A 20,788-nucleotide genomic window follows, 5' to 3' on the forward strand; every position below is an offset into this window, starting at 1 on the left:
CAAATCTCGAAACAGTCAGAAATTAATGACGCACATAGTACATAATATATACATATTAAGACAGAGGTTAAGCTTAAATAACTTGAAAAATAAATAACATGATCACGCCCACGTGTTGGTGTTTTAAAAAATTCAATCAAAAACTGAGGTTAACTTTAAATACAATTTTAGAAAAATAAATACCACAATCAACATTCAAGTATTAGAAAAAATTGATACCATAATTCCACCCACGTGTTAGTGTATTGAAAAATACAATCAAAAAGTGAGGTTAATTTTAAATAACTTAGAAAAATAAATACCATAATTACACCTAAGTATTAGAAAAAGATATGTAATTACTTACTTTTTTTTAAATTCACTGGAATTAGAATAATTAAAATAAACACTTTGATTGTGCTGATCACTTTAATATAATATTATCACGTCACCATAGAGCGTTGGAAATAAATACGAGTGCAATAGAAGAACGGTCAAGTAAAGTGGTAGGACGTACGTTAAAACGATACGATATCCCTACTCCGCTGGAGAAAGTATACTTCGAATCACGCGTGGTAGGGATAAGAAAAAGTTGGCGCGTAACGCAAAAATGTCACGAGTACGGCGTAACGCAAAAATGTCACGCGCGCGGCGTAACGCAAAAATGTTACACAAAATTTTTTTCCACCCCCGATAAAGAAGTTTCACTTCAACAATGAGTTTATAATATGATATTAACTACTCGTCCACTATCTTCTCGAGGAATCGTTATCAATAAACAAACAGATATCAAAATTTTCTGCTTTAATAAAATTTAGAAAGATTTTTTGAAGTGAAACTTCTTTATCGGAGTTGGAAAAAAATTTAGTGTAACATTTTTTCGTTACGCGTGACATTTTTCCGTTACGCGCCATCTTGTTTTTATCCCTACCACGCGGCACGTGTGATTGACGTATTTCTGTAAAGTTGCATATTAGGTACATATAGTAAATTACTTATTTTTTGAAATAATGTCTAAAGAAGTTTCACTTCTTACGTGTGTACACTACTACACGCACACATTTTTATTCTTACACATTGCTTTTTATATTTCCAATCATTGATGAAGCGAGTCTATTATTATACAAGACGAAACCGCGGAGAAGTTGAAAGACAAAATGAATAAATCTTGAGAATTGGGAAATCGCAAGATTACGTAAACAAGATCAAGGGCAGAGCATGCCATAAACAAAATGTCTGTAACTCTTCAAGATTCCACTTTATATATATGCATAATACGTAACGAAAAAAAAACATGTTCATTATATTGAATTACAGCTACTATACTACTATACTGTCTTGTACGCGAAATAAGGATAAAATCGCTTTTCCTGTTCCTTGTCTTGATAAGATTATTTCGTGGGCTTTTCTTATAAATCCCAGCTGATAGAGATATATAATAATATAGTTTTTGTCACATAAAGCTTAAGGGATAAAGCAATTATAACAATGTGTGTATTGTAGTGGGTAGTTTATTAGACGTAGGTGTTGTATATTTTATAGAGTTTATCGAAAAAAGCTGAAAAAGTCTTTACAAAATAAAAAATCTTGAAACACTTCGTCGAAACGATCTACTATGTATTTTAAAGAGCCTATTGAGATAATTTTTAAGCTATTGCATAGCTTCTATCGCGAGCCTTGAGCGCGGGGACCGAATCCAGAAACTCCATAACGAAAAACCTCACGCTCCCCACTCCGACCTGCACGGACGTGTGGCTTGAAGGCATGCTATGTAATAGCTTTACCGCGGCAGTCCCCGAGGGCCACACGTCTTTTTTTTATTATATTTATTAAATTTACAAAATAAAGTCAGAATGATGTATGTTTCAAATTTTACAGGCAAGACAACAGCCTCTACTATTCTGCAATTTATAGTAATAGGTAGTTTATTGTTGTACATTTAAAAATTACTATGCTGTAAAGTTGAACAATGTTTACAATAAATAATAATTAGAAGTAAGCAGCTTATAAATATACATATTTTAGTCCGCAAGATTATTGCTAATTTGCTACAGACAAGATCGCCAACTAATCCTTCAACAAAATAATATAAAGGAAGAAACCAAGTTCCTCGATATTGTTATTACGTAGACCAAAGTAAATATTCTTTCTTTGTAACATACATTATCAAGGTAGAGCTTATTGTGTACCTCTATAATTCATACAATGGACAGTTGAAACCCTATGAACGAGAGGCGGAAAGTGATCATTCTATTCTACCTATAGTACCTATTATTATCTATTCAGTGACTAGCAATCCCGACACTTTAGTTAATTTTGCCCTGTTTAATGGAAATTTCACGTGAAGCAAATTACAGCGAAACAAAGGCCTTCAATTAATGGATTCTGTACCTAGAATCTGGTAACATATAGGTATTATCTCATTAAAACTTTAATATTCAGGCACATTTATAATTTAGTCACGCGCCGAATATTTGAAAGTTTATATATTTATATTACACTAGCTGTGCGCCCCGGCTCTACCCAGATCGCAATTTGTTTATTTTACAATTTATTTCAGTTACTTCTCCCACTAACTAAAAATTGCAACCGACCGGTTGTGCAACTAACCCGACTTTCTAATATATTGACAATATACATACGTCATGTATGTAGATATAGATAGATTTAAAGTCAAGGATTTCATATGCTTAGAATTTTCTTGTGCGACATTAAATATTATTGTCAAGTTAAAATAAATAATAATAAATAATTCAGGACAATTTTCACACACGGCACGATCTGATCCCATACTAAGCTTTCGCTTGTGTTATGGAAACCAGATGGCTGATAAACATACATTTATATGATTTTAAATAAATACTTATATAGATAACTAGAGGTCCGCCCCGGCTTCGCCCGTGGTACATATTTCGCAATAAAAGGTAGCCTATGTCCTTTCTCGGGTATCAAAATATCTCCATACCAAATTTCATGCAAATTGGTTCAGTAGTTTAGGCGTGATTGAGTAACAGACAGACAGACAGAGTTACTTTCGCATTTATAATATTAGTATGGATATAACTAATAAGAACATGTGTTTGTAATATTCTGGAAATAGAATAGGGAAAAACGTATTTTTCCGCGCCTGTACATTTGTGCTGAGCAATTACGAAGTTAGTTGCAATTACATTCCTGATTCAATTACATTCCATGATCCGTATTATGTTTCCTGTATAATATAAGAAATAAACAATAATCTGTGACTTATTATTTAATTATATCTAACTAGTGAGACTGATTAATTAATAATATATGTAAGCTAGCTTTAGCTATAAGGTTTACCTTATTATACGTCGTATTATTTATTATTGATTAGCATAAAATACTGAATGTGAATCTGTGATTGTTAAAATATATTTGAACATTAAAATTGCAAATAAATTGTTGATTTTGCCTACATTTATTATGACTGAAGCTTAGATACATACAATATTCAAGTTTCAAACAGATTTATATTTTTTAAACATGCATTTTCCTGTTCAGTACTTTGGGCCAATTTCATTTGTAAGGTCTCAAGGGTCAGGGAAAATAAGAATTTTTGTCAACTTAACAAGATTTTCTGGAAGTAATTTTGCATGGTTTCTTTTATAAACTCTTCCTTGTGGTAACCTTATTTTTACGGTGTTTTAAACAATACTCCCAAAGCGGGAATGTTTTGAAAATATTTTAGATGACTTATAATAAATAGCTTTTAACAAGCTTTTAAATCGAATAATATTTTATTACTTATTTGAATTCATTTTATTTTGGATCACATTTAAAAAAAAATATCATTTGTTTTTTATTTTTATTCTTATGACACGGAAGATTCAAGTCTATTTATAATAATATATTATTTTTCATGATTCGCTATACAGATGTCGCTTTTATAAATCAAGGAACCTATTACCGATATTTTGTTGACACTTTGCCACTAGATGGCGCTCTTTAGGAAGAAGCATAATTTTCCTTTAATTTCCACGAGATGTCGCTACTATCAAAATTCCTCAATCTACATCGCGCTATCGTAATTTTTTTCCAAGTACATATTAACACCCACCTTCAAAATTTTGGCAAGACCTTACTTCATAGGATCATTTCTATATTAAGCTCTTCACGAGAACTCTTACATTATGTAGGATCAGACCAGCCATGATGAGGAGACGTGGCGCGGTGCCCTGAGCGTGAGGCGGGCGGAGTCAGCTGGCTTTTGCCCTCGATGATCGTTCACCCCTCTGCTTGCAGGGGGGCGTGGGGTGCTGTCGCTGTCTGAGTGGCTTTTTTTAACAATTTTAAATCTTTCAAGTTTCAATAATAATATAATAGGTACAATTACAACAATCAGAAATACATCTGTTTTAATTCAGTTTCTTAATTAAATAGTGATAATTCATAATACTAATTATATTATTTGGAGTATAATAATATAATAGGTACAATAATTACAACAATCAGAAATACATCTGTTTTAATTCAGTTTCATAATTAAATAGTGATAATTCATAATACTAATTATATTATTTGGAGTACTAGATCAAGGTCAGTTAGTTATATTATGTTTCAGGGATAATTGATAAGAACAGACTTATGTATTTTTTATTGTTTTGATTTGTTGATTTGTTTTGTTTTGAATATCAGTCGGAAAAAAAACAAGGTATCATTAACTATTATTTACAAATACTTATAATATGATATCTATATACTTACTCGTTTGTTGTAAGACTATATTATTTCGTTTGTTGAAAGACTACAACTTAGCTACAAAACTTTAATTTGCATAGTGCTTAAATAAATTATTTATTTAAAATAATAGCAAACTTATCTATATACTTATCTAGTATACAAACTCTATATCGTACAAAATCTCATCCAAATCAGTTCTTCCGTTATAGCACAATAATTAAGTGACATACTCACAAACTATCGAATATAAAAGTACCAGGATAACGGTAAGTGCCATATCACACTAGCGGATTGCGAGCGGTTTCAAAGCGGAGCGGGTGCGCAACGAATACGTTGCGGGCGCGCAACGAACACGCCGCGGTTGCGCAGCGAATTCGTTGCGGACGCGTCATTTTGTATACTCTCGCACAAAAGCCAGCCCTTCCGCCTTGCATAACTTCCATTCAATATTTCCATCGTTTCTGTAGCACTCAATTTTTTAACCGTACTGTGGAAATGCACTTACTTAACAGTTAACTAAAGATGTAATAACAACTGGAGTTGTTAAAAAAAGGTGCTATAAAATTGAATTACTAGGACTTTTAGAATGTACCATACATTCCAAAAGTATGTAACGACTGACCAGTATAATCTCTCCCATAGCAACGTATGTTATAAAGAGATTTTGTGAACCTAATTATGAGCAAAGTGATAGTGAGTTGCTGGTTGCTTGATAAAATTTTCTATTCACTGCTATTTATCTAATAATAAGATAGCCCTGTTTTAGTTAAGGAGCTTTAACATTTATTTCACTAATGAACTTTCTTAATGAGCAATTAAGTTATCTGATTGCATTTCGACCAAGATTTAATAGATAAAACAATACCCTAAACATTAACATGTTATGAAACTCGTAAAAAATAATGATCTCATAATTATTATACTATCACAAGTTATAAGTAACAACCAGCACGGATTCCATTTTGTTAATGAGTGTACATGACTGCGACGTAAACGTTGCGCATCTGCCACGCGTCCGCAACGAATTCGCTGCGCAACCGCAACGTATTCGTTGCGCACCCGCTCCGCTTTGAAACCGCTCGCAATCCGCTAGTGTGATATGTCACTAACCCATAGCAACCGAAAATATCCGTCTCTTGTCGTATAATCAATTCATGCCGGTCAAAACGAGTTACCCGGACATCCGACCCCGTTACCCGGTCGGTTATGTAAGCCACAAAATACGTATGGTACAGGAATGTATAGGTTCGGATTCTGGTCGTAATTAATTATTAGATGGTCATCTCATTTTAGTTTAAACGAAGTAATCTTAAGGCTGCAGTCTAGCAAAATTGCGTTTTCAACAAGTTATTTGACAATTTTTTCCCGGCTAATGAAATGATAAACTGAATTTTTTTTCTTGTTTATCAATTAGTGTTATATACGCAATGCGCGTGAATTTTTTCACATTTATAAAGTTACTTTATGTTACCTTAATCAGGCCTTCAAGATAAGTCTCTTTCTCCCAAATACATTTCGAGCTAAGTTTGTGCACTCACTACGTTGCAACCGATTACAATTTACACAATCTGATCAGCACATTATTATCCTTATATAGTCGTTATTAAAAACTGCTGAATACAATTGCCGAAAAACTTATGATTTTCTTAATTAGAACGTTATAAATTCATTAAATTTCCCGTTTTTTGCCTTACAAAATCTATTGATAAATACTGCTAAAAGTTATTTTTTCCATTAATTTATTCGAGTTGGTTGAAGACCAATGAGTATTAATCCTTTAAAAAATTTTTTTTTTGAATTTTGATAATTCTTTAAATAATAAAATATATTTAAAATAATTAGGAAAAATCCTAGCGAATTTCTTTAGTCGCGCTCCTTGGGCCGGAGCGTTCTGACGTGTGCTCTACGCTCGATTTTCCTTCATACCGAAGTGAAAGTTGCTCTACTTCATTAAATTTAATATTTTTGTTAATTGATTATTTTTATCTTAGTTTTGTGCAAATATTCGTATTTTTAAACATTTGATTTCGATATGGAAAATAAACGAAAAAAATACGCGTGTAACTACTAGAAAAAAAATTATCTTCGAACATAAAGTTAATGAAACCAAATATGTAGATTGCAAAGGTGATTGGCAACAATTTCTTTATTTTACGGGGTGTCAGTAAAGGGATGTATATTTCTTTAAAAGTAAAGTAAGCTCATAAATTTTCTTATAATATAATTTTTTTGAAGTTCCAAAAATGTTTATTTTTCGTTTGAGAAATACGAAATATAATATAAACTTGTATTGAGAACTTGAACTTCCCAAGTTCATCCGGGGAAATCCCCATACGGGGAAAATGATTTGTTTACTCCAAAATTGATCCGAGGTGTTTTAATTTTTTCTTCTAGTCATTTTCAACGTAGCGGCATGTTGTTTGATTATTAATTTTGTAACTTAAATACAGGATGTTGGTTTTATATTCTGATCTTACAGACGCGCCTACAAATTTAGTCCGCCATTTCTAGTTTAGTCTACCAACTCTAAGTACCAATATTAAAACGAATGGATTATCATCACATCATCAAAACTCAGATGTAATGGAAGATCACAATAACATAGAAAATTCAGTGGGTGTTGAGAACTAAACAAACAGAAGTAACAGAGACGCGAAGAATAAAAAAAGAGGACGAAAACGATAATTCGTTGATGCTTTCCCTTTTCGACGTATTGTTAGGGTACATCACCAATCTGCAAAAAACAAAACTGATGATTCCCAATTGCTGATTAAAAATGAAAAACAAATAATCGACAACAGTGGTGAAAATTTGCTGATCACAATGAAACATCCTTCAGTGGTAGCAGATTTACTCATTTAAAATGTATCGGTGAACAGCGTAAAGGAGAGGAGGACAGGAAAACATTATGAATGTGGATGGTGGATTGTATACAGGGTGTAATCGATAAGTATGTGCAGGCGATTATGACGTTATTATTGCAGGTATCAAAAAACTTAAAACTGATATCGAAATTACTTTACCTAATGAGCAAAATGACAATAATAACTTTTTAAAAGTATAACGAGAAATATCTAAAAAATTTACTTTATACACTCCCATATCAAAAAGGGAAAATGGGACTATTAGAAGTTAAATGTCTAATTCCGGCAAAAGACATGAATGCGGAAGATGCGGTTAAAAAAAAATTTAATATTTGAAATACAATGCAAAAAATAACACTTTTGTCATAGATAAGAATCATGACTATTTTTTCCAAATTCAGGGACAACTAAACGTTGCAGAAGCAGAAGTCTGCTTATTTGCTGTTTGGACTGGAGTGAATCATTCGTTAAAAATAGAATATATAAAAAGTATGTAACGTTTAGGCAAAATAAAATGATGGACCATTATCAAGATTTTACATAAATTGCCTACTGTCAGAATTGATTGATTCGAGACTTCAGCATTCGATGCCATCAAGGACCCATCCTATATCATTCAAGCGATTGAAAAAAAAGAGATAAATCCAGTGCAACCGATAAAGCATCAGAATGCTAGCAAAAGATTTATTAGGTTTATAAATATAAATCTATATATTATACTCGTTAATCTATATATTATATAATAAATCTGTAGAAGACGCGAAGACTGACATCCGCGCGGACGGAGTCGCGGGCGGAAGCTAGTCAGAAATAAATATCTTTTGTTTTCATTTGCGTATTTTTCTATTTTATAATTTTTTAACACAAACATTACATTTTTTTTATTATATACAAAATTTGTTTATCCGTTTTATTAGTTAAACTGAACAACTTTCACTAAGAAACTTATGTCGAAAAAAATGTATAGAGTTATGCATTTTGTATGGAAAGCTTATTTTTTTTATATTTCGTCCAAATTTCTTTGTAAAAGTTGATCAGTTATATAAACATGAAGTTGAAGATATCAATAGAAAGTATTCGCAAATCTTGTGTACTGATAAAAAAAATCACCCGGTGTAATTTTCACGAAAATTGTTTCAAATTGTCATTTTTGGTACTTATTACGAATATTAAATTGTACGAATGATTTAATTTTTAAAAATTAAGTGGAGCAACTTTCCCTTAGTACATTTGTATTATTTACATATAGGATGACAGGATGCATTTGTTTGCACTACTAGACCAAGCCCTTAAGTGCCATATCACACTAGCGGATTGCGAGCGGTTTCAAAGCGGAGCGGGTGCGCAACGAATACGTTGCGGGCGCGCAACGAACACGCCGCGGTTGCGCAGCGAATTCGTTGCGGACGCGTCATTTTGTATACTCTCGCACAAAAGCCAGCCCTTCCGCCTTGCCTAACTTCCATTCAATATTTCCATCGTTTCTGTAGCACTCAATTTTTTAACCGTACTGTGGAAATGCACTTACTTAACAGTTAACTAAAGATGTAATAACAACTGGAGTTGTTAAAAAAAGGTGCTATAAAATTGAATTACTAGGACTTTTAGAATGTACCATACATTCCAAAAGTATGTAACGACTGACCAGTATAATCTCTCCCATAGCAACGTATGTTATAAAGAGATTTTGTGAACCTAATTATGAGCAAAGTGATAGTGAGTTGCTGGTTGCTTGATAAAATTTTCTATTCACTGCTATTTATCTAATAATAAGATAGCCCTGTTTTAGTTAAGGAGCTTTAACATTTATTTCACTAATGAACTTTCTTAATGAGCAATTAAGTTATCTGATTGCATTTCGACCAAGATTTAATAGATAAAACAATACCCTAAACATTAACATGTTATGAAACTCGTAAAAAATAATGATCTCATAATTATTATACTATCACAAGTTATAAGTAACAACCAGCACGGATTCCATTTTGTTAATGAGTGTACATGACTGCGACGTAAACGTTGCGCATCTGCCACGCGTCCGCAACGAATTCGCTGCGCAACCGCAACGTATTCGTTGCGCACCCGCTCCGCTTTGAAACCGCTCGCAATCCGCTAGTGTGATATGTCACTAAAGGTTTAGGGTTGTTGCAAATAGTAACTACTAGCTTACCGCCCGCGGCTTCACCCGCTTTGTCTCAAACCTAATAAATTATATATTAAAACCTTCCTATTGAATCACTCTATCTATTAAAAAAAACCGCATCAAAATCCGTTGCGTTGTTTTAAAGATTTAAGCATACAAAGGGACATAGGGACAGAGAAAGCGACTTTGTTTTATACTATGTAGTGATAAAATCGTCGTGGAAAGCTTTTGTATTTATATTTAATGCTATTTATATTTATAATGTTACAACAAGTTTACAATATTTATAACTCCTTTAAAACGTAAAACAGAAATAGCGTAATGTGCAAGTTATTTTAATCCTATCACAAAAATAAACAAATAATGAGCTTTTTCTGTAAATTTCTTATGTGCGTGTTTTTGTCACTGAACTACTAACGACTGGATCGATTTTAATGAATGTTTATGTTTTCTTGGGTTCGAAAATGGTTTAGATTTCTAATCAAAATCTATTATTTATGTAAAATATTTAACTACGTTTGTCATCTTAGTAATATTACTAGCTGACGCTGCAAATATACTGCCTGTATACTCTATAAATCATAGCGGAATGAAATATACCTTATAACCTGACCATATAGACCTAAATATACACAAAATCATTGTAAAATTGGACAAACCCTATCGAAGGAGTTTTCTTTCAAACACTGCGATAGACGAATTTTATTTATAGACTAGCAATGCCCTGCGGTTTCACCCGCATAGATAGCGATATCGTTACAGTGAAAAGTCTACTATAGGTTTAATTTTTAATCACATGAAAATCACCTTTACCCCGTCCCGCACTACGGCCTTTTTTTTTTTTTTGTTTTAGTGGGGAAATATTTCATAGATACCCACGGCCTCCGGGGGAGGGGCCGTGGGTTATGTCGGATTCCTACCGACCAAAACCCCACTGTGTTCCGTCAAGACGCATATTGGTAGAATTCCTCCGTGACCCCCGCACTACGGCCTGCTCGAACAGTATACCTACTATTTTCTGTAGATTGACACTTTTAAAAATTCGTTATATCTTTTGAATGGAATATCCAATTCTTTTCATTTAAAAAGTATTTTGCTGGTATTGAAACAGTCTATAATAAAACATCATTTAATGGGATAAGGATTAATATATGTGTATGGATAACTTGGTTTGATTACTGTCGGCGCTTCTATTTACTTTGAAAACGTAAAAAAGTTGTTGTAGTAACATAACTACTGAAGATGGACATAATATGGTATCGCGGACTTTCTTGTAGATATTGATCCATTCTATAATATGTATCGTAGTACATTTTTTTGTTCTATCTTCAATAGATTCCGCAGCGCACGCGATGACAGAAGTTTTATTGAGGATTTTTTTACACCTTGGGTTACATTATTGCATTTTTGGTAAGGATCTCTAATTTTTTTGAAAATGCAATATAGCCTATATTGCTCAGTAAAGATGCAGCTTTCTAATGGTGAAAGAATTTTTGAAATCGGTCCAGTAGTTTTTGCGTGAAAACCATACATACATACATACATACATACTTACAAACTTTTCCTCTTTATAATATTAGTATAGACTAGTTGAAGCCCGTGGCTTCACTCGCGTGGTACTCGGGTTAAAAGTAATCAATGTGCTAATCCAGACTATAATCTATCATTGTAGCAAATCCATACTAATATTATAAATGCGAAAGTAACTCTGTCTGTCTGTTACTCAATCACGCCTAAACTACTGAACCAATTTTCATGAAATTTGGTATGAAGATATTTTGATGACCGAGAAAGGACATAGGCTACTTTTTATCCCGGGAAAATGACGTAATCCCGGAAATCCCACGGGAACGGGAACTATGCGGGTTTTTCTTTGACTGCGCGGGCGAAGCCGCGGGCGGAAACCTAGTTGCATATAAATTCCATTAGCCGTTTTGTGTGAAAGAGTTCCAAACATCCATCCATCCACACAAAGTTGCACGTTTGTAAAATTAGTAGAATGTAGAGTTATTATTTAACCTCTTATTTCCACACTAGCTGCGCTCCGCGGTTTCACACGCGTGGCTCCGCTCCTGTTAGCCTTTCGTGTGTTGCGGCCATTTTGCACGGTTTCGCAAACTGTGTAGGCAATTCTGGGTGGTCGCGCGAGAACGGCGCGAGTTATTAAAATGACGATATCTCTAAAATTTTGTAGGGAGCTACTTTGTATAACTAATGTCGTTCGAATCGTTATGAAACAAGCTAATATATAAAAAATATCTTAGTCATAAATTACTTTGCAATAAATAAGTAATTCTAGCTTGAAATCAGGGTGAGCAATTTTTTTTAGTTCATTGTACAAAACTCGTTAAAAATAAATAAATAAACAATTATTTAAACATGTGGATGTATGCCATCCTTGTTCTTCTCTTGATATTTTGTGTTAGTTTGAGTAGGAAAGATATAGTTTACGATATACAATTGTAAAAAATACGTCAGAAGGTACGTCACGGTATAATCAATCTCCAGGAGCGGGGTACACAGATGGAATACTTTTGACATCGATCTCCTGGAGATTGTCAACAGACGAGGGGTTAGTCTAAGCGTAATGATAGCCTATAGCCTTCCTCGATAAATGGGCTATCTAACACCTAAAGAATTTTTCAAATCGGACCAGTAGTTCCTGAGATTAGCGCGTTACAAACAACCTCTTCAGCTTTAAAATAATTATTATAGATTAATAAGCGTTTTAAAATATTCATGGATAGTCCTATGAAACACAAGGCTATATTCATTTTGTATATGTTATCCGGTAGTAAACGGTAAATAATTATTTTTCGTTCTTTTCATAATAATTCAAAAGCGAAAGTCTTTTGAAATAAACGAAGTCTGGTTGAATATATAAATGTTTGAGTTAGAGTTTATCAGGATATTACACGAAAACAGATATATAGTAAACTAGCTTTCCGCCCGCGGCTTCGCCCGCGTTTTCAAAGAAAAACCCGTTCCCGTAGGATTTCCGGGATAAAACCTATCCTATGTCCTTTCTCGGGTATCAAAATATCTCTTTACCAAATTTCATGCAAATTGGTTCAGTAGTTAAGGCGTGATTGAGTAACAGACAGACAGACAGAGTTAATTTCGCATTTATAATATTAGTATGGATATCAATAATATAGGTATTGTAACAAAAATATACCTTTTTAACCGGTTATTTTGGCATGTCTTCAGTTATGATCACAGGTATTTTAGGAACGTATCCGGGCGGTTATCCGAACTACCCGGGTTGGTATGGATTGAGAATAGACAGAATAGTGGAATTAATTCTAATGTAATTGTATATATTACTATGTATGTGTTATATTATTATGTATGTGTTTACATAGAAATTAATGAAGTAATAAAACTATTAAATAAAACCGGCCAAGTGCGAGTCGGGCTCGCGCACAAAGGGTTCCGTAGCAGCAAATATAATAAATTACAGTTAAATCAACCTATCTCAAAAACTATAAGAGATACTTTGATCAAACCAAAAATCGTTGAAAGAGTTAATTAGCATGCATCACCTCTATTTTTTTTAGAATTTTATACCCCGTAGTTATAAAAATAGAGGGGGGGGGACATACTTTTTACGACTTTGAGAGCTGATATCTCAAAAACCGTTCACTTTAAGAAAAATGTTTTTTAGAAAACTTTATATCATTTTAAAAGACCTTTCCATTGATACCCCACACGGGTATGTACATCGAAAAAAAAAATTTCATCCCTCAGTTACATGTATGGGGGGCCCCACCCCCAATTCTTTTTTTTACTATTTAGTGTCATATTTTTGTAGCGGTTCATACAACACATATTCCCATCAAATTTCATCACTGTAGTACTTATAGTTTCCGAGTAAATCGGCTGTGACAGACGGACAGACGGACAGACGGACAGACGGACATGACGAAACTATAAGGGTTCCGTTTTTGCCATTTTGGCTACGGAACCCTAAAAAAGACGTGTGGCACTCGGGGACTGCCGCGGTAAAGCTATTGATGTTGATGTTTTTACGAAAGCTTTTAAATGAATTTTGTTAAAAAATATTGAAGATTAAGGGAGATTATGACATTGTTTTTGGGAATATACATTTTATAGGAAGATTGTGCACTATTTATTTATATCTATGAATTTTAGGGATGTTAGTTAGACGTACCTATTATTATTTCAAAATTATACGTACCTGCTTTCAAAATAGCGGGAGATTCGTATTGTATTCTGTAGGTATGTATTTTTATGTTTATTAAATGAAACTAAGAGCTCCTTGCTTATCTGTTAGTTAAAATAACAAAGAACTGTGAATACTGTATAATATTTTGTACGTCAATTTCATAATTGGTGACTCTACCAGCAAAGGGTTAAACGTTATAATTCATTACACAGCATTGAAAAATTAATTATTAAAATTTTCCTGTGTTTGTTTCAGATAATCTCCAAAACGACTGCAATCTTTTAGAAAGAACTTTTATCAGCAGCTTTCTAAATAGGAACTTCACATTTCACCAGTAAATAACTCAAACAATGCCATGGAACATGATCTACCATTCCACATGATCGAAACAGACCATCCATACATACACAGACTAACAGACCACTAGAGGCTGATATTGCCTCTGACAATTTATCATTGCTCTGTGACGGACAGATTATATACGTCGCATTCGCTTGTAACACGAGCAAATGATTTACTGGACTTGCTGTTAATTAAACAGGGTTTTAACAATATGGAAATAAATTGTTCATACTGTTAAATGTGTATTTTTGAATTTTAAACTGACAGGTTGGCTTGAGGTCGTGCGTTCGATTCCCACCCAGGGCAAATATTTGTGTGATGAAAATAGATGTTTTCTCTGTGTCTGGGTGTTCATTATCTATATAAGTATTTATTTAAATTATATATACTTATATTATGTTTATCAGCCGTCTGGTTTCCACAAGCAAAGGCTTAGTATGGACTCAGATTTTGCTGTGTGTGAAAATTGTCCTGAAATATTTTTATTTATTTATTTTTAAAGGAGAAATAAATACCATAGTAACAGTGACATAGTGACAATGCAATATTGTGCGTTTAAGTTTCACAATAATTATATTTAAACATTGAAATTATAGAGCAGGCTCCAAGGAGATGTTCGTTTGCATAAATAGCGGACCTAAATCTGACTTCTGATATATATTGTATAGATCCCAGACATCCTATAGACAGATGTTGCCAACCAGTTTTGTGGTCCCCTTCCCCGCACCTCGGTAATTAAATATGGCATACAAAGAAAAAAATAAACATTTCCAAAACATGCCGCGTGGGGTATCAAATGAAAGAGCTTATTGAGTAGATCACGAATATATAGCATACTATAACATTTCTTACACTTTCTCTAAGATTTTTTAGAAAATTTACGAAAATGCTCCATTTTTGAGTTAACTTTAAACCACTAAAGATTGAAAACTCATGAATATATTTCTTAAATTATTATTCTAAATGATTAACAATAGTCCATTGTTTACGATTCAATAGTTCGTACAGTGAAATAGTTGCATGGGGGAGTGGGGGGAGCATTCAAAGATGGCGAGTATATTTTCAAGTTTATGCCAGAAATAAAGGCCTAATACAAAAATATCGGTGTCAGGGCTTAGAATAATTATCTCTGCACTGTCTTTGTGTTTGACAGAATGAAAAATATGGCAGAAAATTCTTGAATCAGCCTCTGTGTGATTAGATTTGGATTTGGATTTGGATTTAGATGAAAAACCACGCAATCTATTTAAAGGAGAATGGGCAAATTGGGCCTGAAACTTGGGCTAAGACCAATACACACGAAATATTGTTTTTGTGATAGATCATTACACATACCTAACGAAAAAAATAAAATAAAAAAATAAATCGACCGGGTTCTTGTACAGTCAAGGCAAAAAGTTTTATTTATATTGCGCACAATAACGGTGTTTTTAATTCGAGTGAAGTAAATATAAACCTAAATGTCATTGGAGTGACTGAGTTTAACCATAAAAAACGTCTAACTACGTTGAAATATAATAAACACGGTATAGGTACCTGTTACAAAACATAATATTAGTGTATTTTGGTTATTAGAAGGCTTCAGATTAGTACATCTTTGTAAGTGAAAGTGAATAGGAGTAACATAAAGATATTGTCATTGTCTTGCAACAGTTATTAATTGCAAAAAATAGTATACACAAAGTAATAAAACTTGATGTGACTGTACAAAAACCCGGTTGATTATTTTTTTATATACCTATATTTTTCCCGTTATGTATGTGTTATGATCTATTATAAAATCAATATCTCATGTGTATTGGTCCAACTCAAGTGTTCAGGCCCAACTTCCATAGTAAAATGCCCATTCTCCTTTGTAGTCATAACACGTACCATAAAGGGTGTTAGGGTGACCATTAAACCCAAAGAGATGGGACAGGCTAATAATGACATTACAAGTTTGACTGTCAAATAAAATTCGTTCTGTGTATTACCGACATCAAACGCGCAACGACTCATGAAAAGTGCTGAATACGCTTATCCACTTTACGTAGGGTCACCATGGTTTGAGATTTAGTAGAATTATTTATTTGTTTTTACTTTTATAGGTGTTTAAAATGGAATTTGTAATAGAAGTAAGAATCGTACGAGTGATTATCGTAATTATTTGTTATAATTTTGAAAAAGCGTCTGTGTCTCAAACAAGAATCTTCTTATTTATATTACTTTACTGCAGTAATCGTTCTCTATTACAACTTTGTAATAGTAAATAAATATTTTACAAAATTTACAATATCATCTTAAATAAAAATTATAATATTTAGTACTAGCAAATGCAGCAACGTCGCTTTGATGCCATAAGTCATCTGCATACCAAATTTAGTACTTTCATGCCCGTTTTCACCAACATCCCCTATACTACCACATAAGTATGGGACCCTTTACTTAAAAGGTCCCCTAAACTAGCCCCTATATAAAATTGCGTTTCACCATCATTTCTATCCCCTAACTAGGGGTTACATAACTATGTGACGTTTTTTTTTCGATGTTAGTGATTGTTTCACTTGTAGACTTATCGATACTTTTAAATAATATCGTTTTTCATAAAATTCTCTGAAGTTTTTACACAAATAGATGTAGTTTATGATAAATAATGTTTTCATAGCAATAATAAATATAATTTCATTCATTTTTTTAATTAATTTAATATTTTCTAGCATTTTTACTCTGTATATGCATAACGAAACATGCATTTAATCTGTGGTAACTTGTATTTGACAGTTGGTTGACATTTATGTTTGTTTTAATCTCATTTTAATCGCCTCTTAGCTTCCGTTCACAAATAATTTAGTTGCGTTAGACAATCGATTATCATAATAAAATGGCTGAAAAAAGGAAGCGTAGTCAAAATTTTACAGTGGACGAAAAAGATAAGTTGGTGAAATTGGTGTGTATTTTTAAAAACATCATTTTAAATAAAAGAACAGATGGTACAACCAACCAAGCTAAGAACGAGGCTTGGATAAACCTCTGTTCTCAATATAATGCAACGGGAAATATGTACAGGTTAGTTAAATAAACACAAACATGCCATATTTTATCATTTAATGATAACTACCACATGGTCAACAGCTATACATATTATATATCTACATTTTATCGTAGGAGTAAAGATGCTCTCATGAGAGTCTGGGAGAAAATGAAAAGCGAAGCAAAAACGTACATCTCGAGAAACAGAAGTTGTGCAACTGGAACCGGTGGAGGACCCTCAACTATAAAAACAGACCCAATATTAGAACAAGTCTGCGAATTAATGGGTCGAGGTTGCAGTGGTATTGCTGATGTTCTAGACTCAGATTCAGTAATCCCAATTTCATCCATCAATGTTATTGATCCAGAAGTGACCAGTGAAGAATCGCAGGGTATAATTTTAGACGCTGAACTGGTTACGGTAAGTACTGCCAGATATATAATTTTTATTCAATCAACAATTTAATTATAGGCAATATTAGTACTGTATTAAGTTAATAAAGTGTAAAAGGATTTTTCTATCTTTTCTTTTCTTCTTAAATTACTTTTTCACTTAATACTCAAGCCGATCAGATCTTGACAAACAAGATGACTCTTTTGTATATAGAAAGAGGACGGGCTACTTATGTTAATTATATAAAAAAGCTACATGTGAGTAAAAGAAAAAACGTTTATTGGTACACACCAAAGTGCAAACAGTAATACAGAAAATAAATAGTATAAATGAAAAGTATAAAATTTAAAACTAAACAATTTTTAAAGTACATTAATTTGTTTCCAGAACATGGGTATAAATGAAGTTAAGGGAGACGAACACAATGTAGTGAACACACCATCATGTTCTAATATATTAGGAACTCCTCTTTGGAAAAGGCGTAGACCAATTCTCAAAGAAAATCACCATCCCCAGACGGAAGTTGTGTCTACCCTGTGTACAGGATTCAGGGGGATAAATGAAAAAAAAATTGAAATTGAAGATTTAAAAAAGAAATTGCTGGAAGAAGAAATAGAATTTAAAAGAACCTTACACAGTTTACAAATAGAGTCAGCAAGAAAAGATTTAGAAATAAAAATAGAAGTTCTTAACCAAATAAAGGGTATGCTATTATTAATTTATTTCACGTAACAGGTTTTCAAAATAATTTGTAATTTGTAGTCTTCTGTATCCATATGTGTTCTGAGATGTGATGTTGGTAATGTTTCCTATTTGCCCATTTGTAATGAGTTCCTCTATATTAGGAACATTATTTTCATTCACCGGCTCACGTTCTTTTCTTAAAATACATATATTGTGTAAAACACAACACGCAATAATAACATTTATTGCATTTTTTAATTCCAGTCTTATACCAACAGCTAACACAGGAAAACGTCGTTTTAAGACTCCATATTGTCTTTCTACCACATTCCTGGTTTTTATGTGAGCCTCGTTGTATTTCTGCTGACCTCTTGTCGTAGGATTTAAATAAGGAGTCAACAAATGGTTCTGAAAAGAAAAAAATATCTGCTGTTTTATAAGTACATAATATTATAATGTACTTTACAGGTGGAAACTTCAATCTGAAGAATTTATTTGGTGTGCCAAAGAATGACTTAATAGAGAAATTGTATTTTTTTAAATAAATTGATTATCTATGACACATGGATTGTATTTATTTCTATACATATTTTCCTTTTATAAATACTTGTACTTGCTTAACTATTTTACCTTCAACGGGTATCCACTGTCACCCAGTAAATAGCTGTCAGTAAAGTCTCCTCTTTCAAATTTTCTATATGTATGACTATTTTGATAAATAGCCGAGTCATGTGTTGAACCTGGCCAACGTGCCACAACATCCCTTATTAATAAATTAGCTGATGCTATTGTCTGAACATTTATGGACATGTATCCCTTCCTGTTCCTGAATAACTCTGCATCATCGCCACCTTAAAAAAAATACAAAACGACATTATTTTGTGTAAAATACTGACTTGTTAACGTAATAAAGTTTAGTCTTGAAGTTTCACCTGGTGATTGAATTTTCACATGTGTACAATCGATGCAGCCAAGAACATTAGGGAATCTTGAAATATTATAAAATTCCATCTTAACGTTTTCTTGCTCCTCACTTGTATTAGGGAAGTTGACAAACTCTGGTCGTAGAGTTACAATCGCTGCAGATACTCGCTTTATTATCCGACTGCAAGTAGCCACACTGATACCACCCATGTCTGCCACAGCTAACAAGTGACTCCCCGTAGCATAAAACCTCAATGTCATTAATAATTGATTTATTGGAGATATAGAATTATTTCTGAAATAAAAGCAAATGAAATAGTTAAGGACAGCATTTGTAACTACACAATTTTAAAAGAAAATATAATCGTAGCGTAACTAGAAACAAAAAAAAAATACCACGCGCACTATTATAGCATGTGCATAAATACAAACCTATTTATAAAAGCTTGTAATTAGTAGATTGTACTCACCTATTATCAGGAAATTCTAAGGCGTGTTCAATCTTTTCCAATAAATACAACACTGATGATTTACTTAACCTATATCTCCGAAAAAAATCAGTTTCATCAAAACTTTCGAAGTAATTTGGTCGTTTTCGGTATATTTTTGGTCTACGATGGTTATTTACGTCGAATATAGTCGAAACCGTGTCTAAATTTTCTAAAAACTCATATAAATCACTATCCATCTTTGTTTCATAAAGGATCACTTACTTATGTGCCGGTTTATGGGCCAAAATGTCGGCCTCCTAAAGTTAGGGGACTTTTTAACGTTTAGTTGACCCCTAATGGCTGGTGAAACAGAAACCATCTTTTAACGGTCCCCTAAGCATGTTTAGGGGATCCCATAAACTTAGGGGATGTTGGTGAAAACGGGCATCAGTGCCAAAGAATAATAAATATCCGTCTATCCTAACAAACTTTCGCATTTTATTAGCTTATTATAATATTAGGATGTTGCTTATTTTAGGTTATAGACTTGTGGTTATAGAAGATAAATAGTCTACTAATATTATAAATGTGAAAGTTTGTGGGGATGGATGGATGTTTGTTACTCTTTCACGCAAATACTACTGAATAGATTACAATGAAATTTGGTATGTAGGTAGCTGAATACCCAATATAAGACATACTACTTTTTATCCCGGAAATCCCACAGGAACGGGAACTATGCAGCTATTCTTTGAAAGAATATAATATTTGAATTTTAGCTTACAAGGCATTCAATAGAAAGAAACTTGTTAAATAAACTCTTTCAAACAGTCCCACATAAACCTGAACGTGTGGTCACCATGATTAAAGGTCGGAACAGAAACTGCGATAACGTTTATGGTCACCGCTTCAAGTCCTTTGTGAATTTAAGAGCTGCACTAGAGTACAAGAGGAACTATCTATAAGTTGGTCAGATTTTGTGAAAATATTTTAAACTAGTATATGTTTTCAAAGAAATTGATAGTATTTATTAATGAAATCCTGCATAGTTCCCGTTACCCTGAAATTTCTGGAATAAAACCTATCCTATGTGTTAATTAAAGTTACCCTCTATACATATTATGT

General features: G+C 33.0%; 2 protein-coding genes and 1 non-coding gene across 4 annotated transcripts in view; 2 read left to right on the forward strand and 1 right to left on the reverse strand.

Annotated features, from left to right (window-relative positions):
* Syt7 (Synaptotagmin 7) overlaps positions 1-20,788 on the reverse strand; it is a 259,700-nt gene that overhangs the window by 122,003 nt on the left and 116,909 nt on the right. The gene's annotated exons all lie outside the window — the stretch shown is intronic.
* LOC149895717 (small nucleolar RNA U3) lies at positions 4,076-4,278 on the forward strand. Its single transcript, XR_016458458.1, has one exon. It is a non-coding gene; the product is annotated as a small nucleolar RNA U3 (small nucleolar RNA).
* On the forward strand, positions 17,076-18,973 carry LOC149895718 (uncharacterized). The gene is made up of 4 exons (XM_090118588.1): positions 17,076-17,266; positions 17,366-17,651; positions 18,012-18,327; positions 18,777-18,973. Exons 1-4 carry the CDS (start codon positions 17,082-17,084, stop codon positions 18,851-18,853), a joined length of 864 nt encoding a protein of 287 aa, XP_089974714.1. The 5' UTR covers positions 17,076-17,081; the 3' UTR covers positions 18,854-18,973.

The sequence above is a fragment of the Colias eurytheme genome, chromosome 30, assembly GCF_061535395.1.
Source record: "Colias eurytheme isolate Ceu_HAF_F1 chromosome 30, ilColEury1 Martin Lab GWU primary, whole genome shotgun sequence".
NCBI lineage: Eukaryota > Metazoa > Arthropoda > Insecta > Lepidoptera > Pieridae > Colias > Colias eurytheme.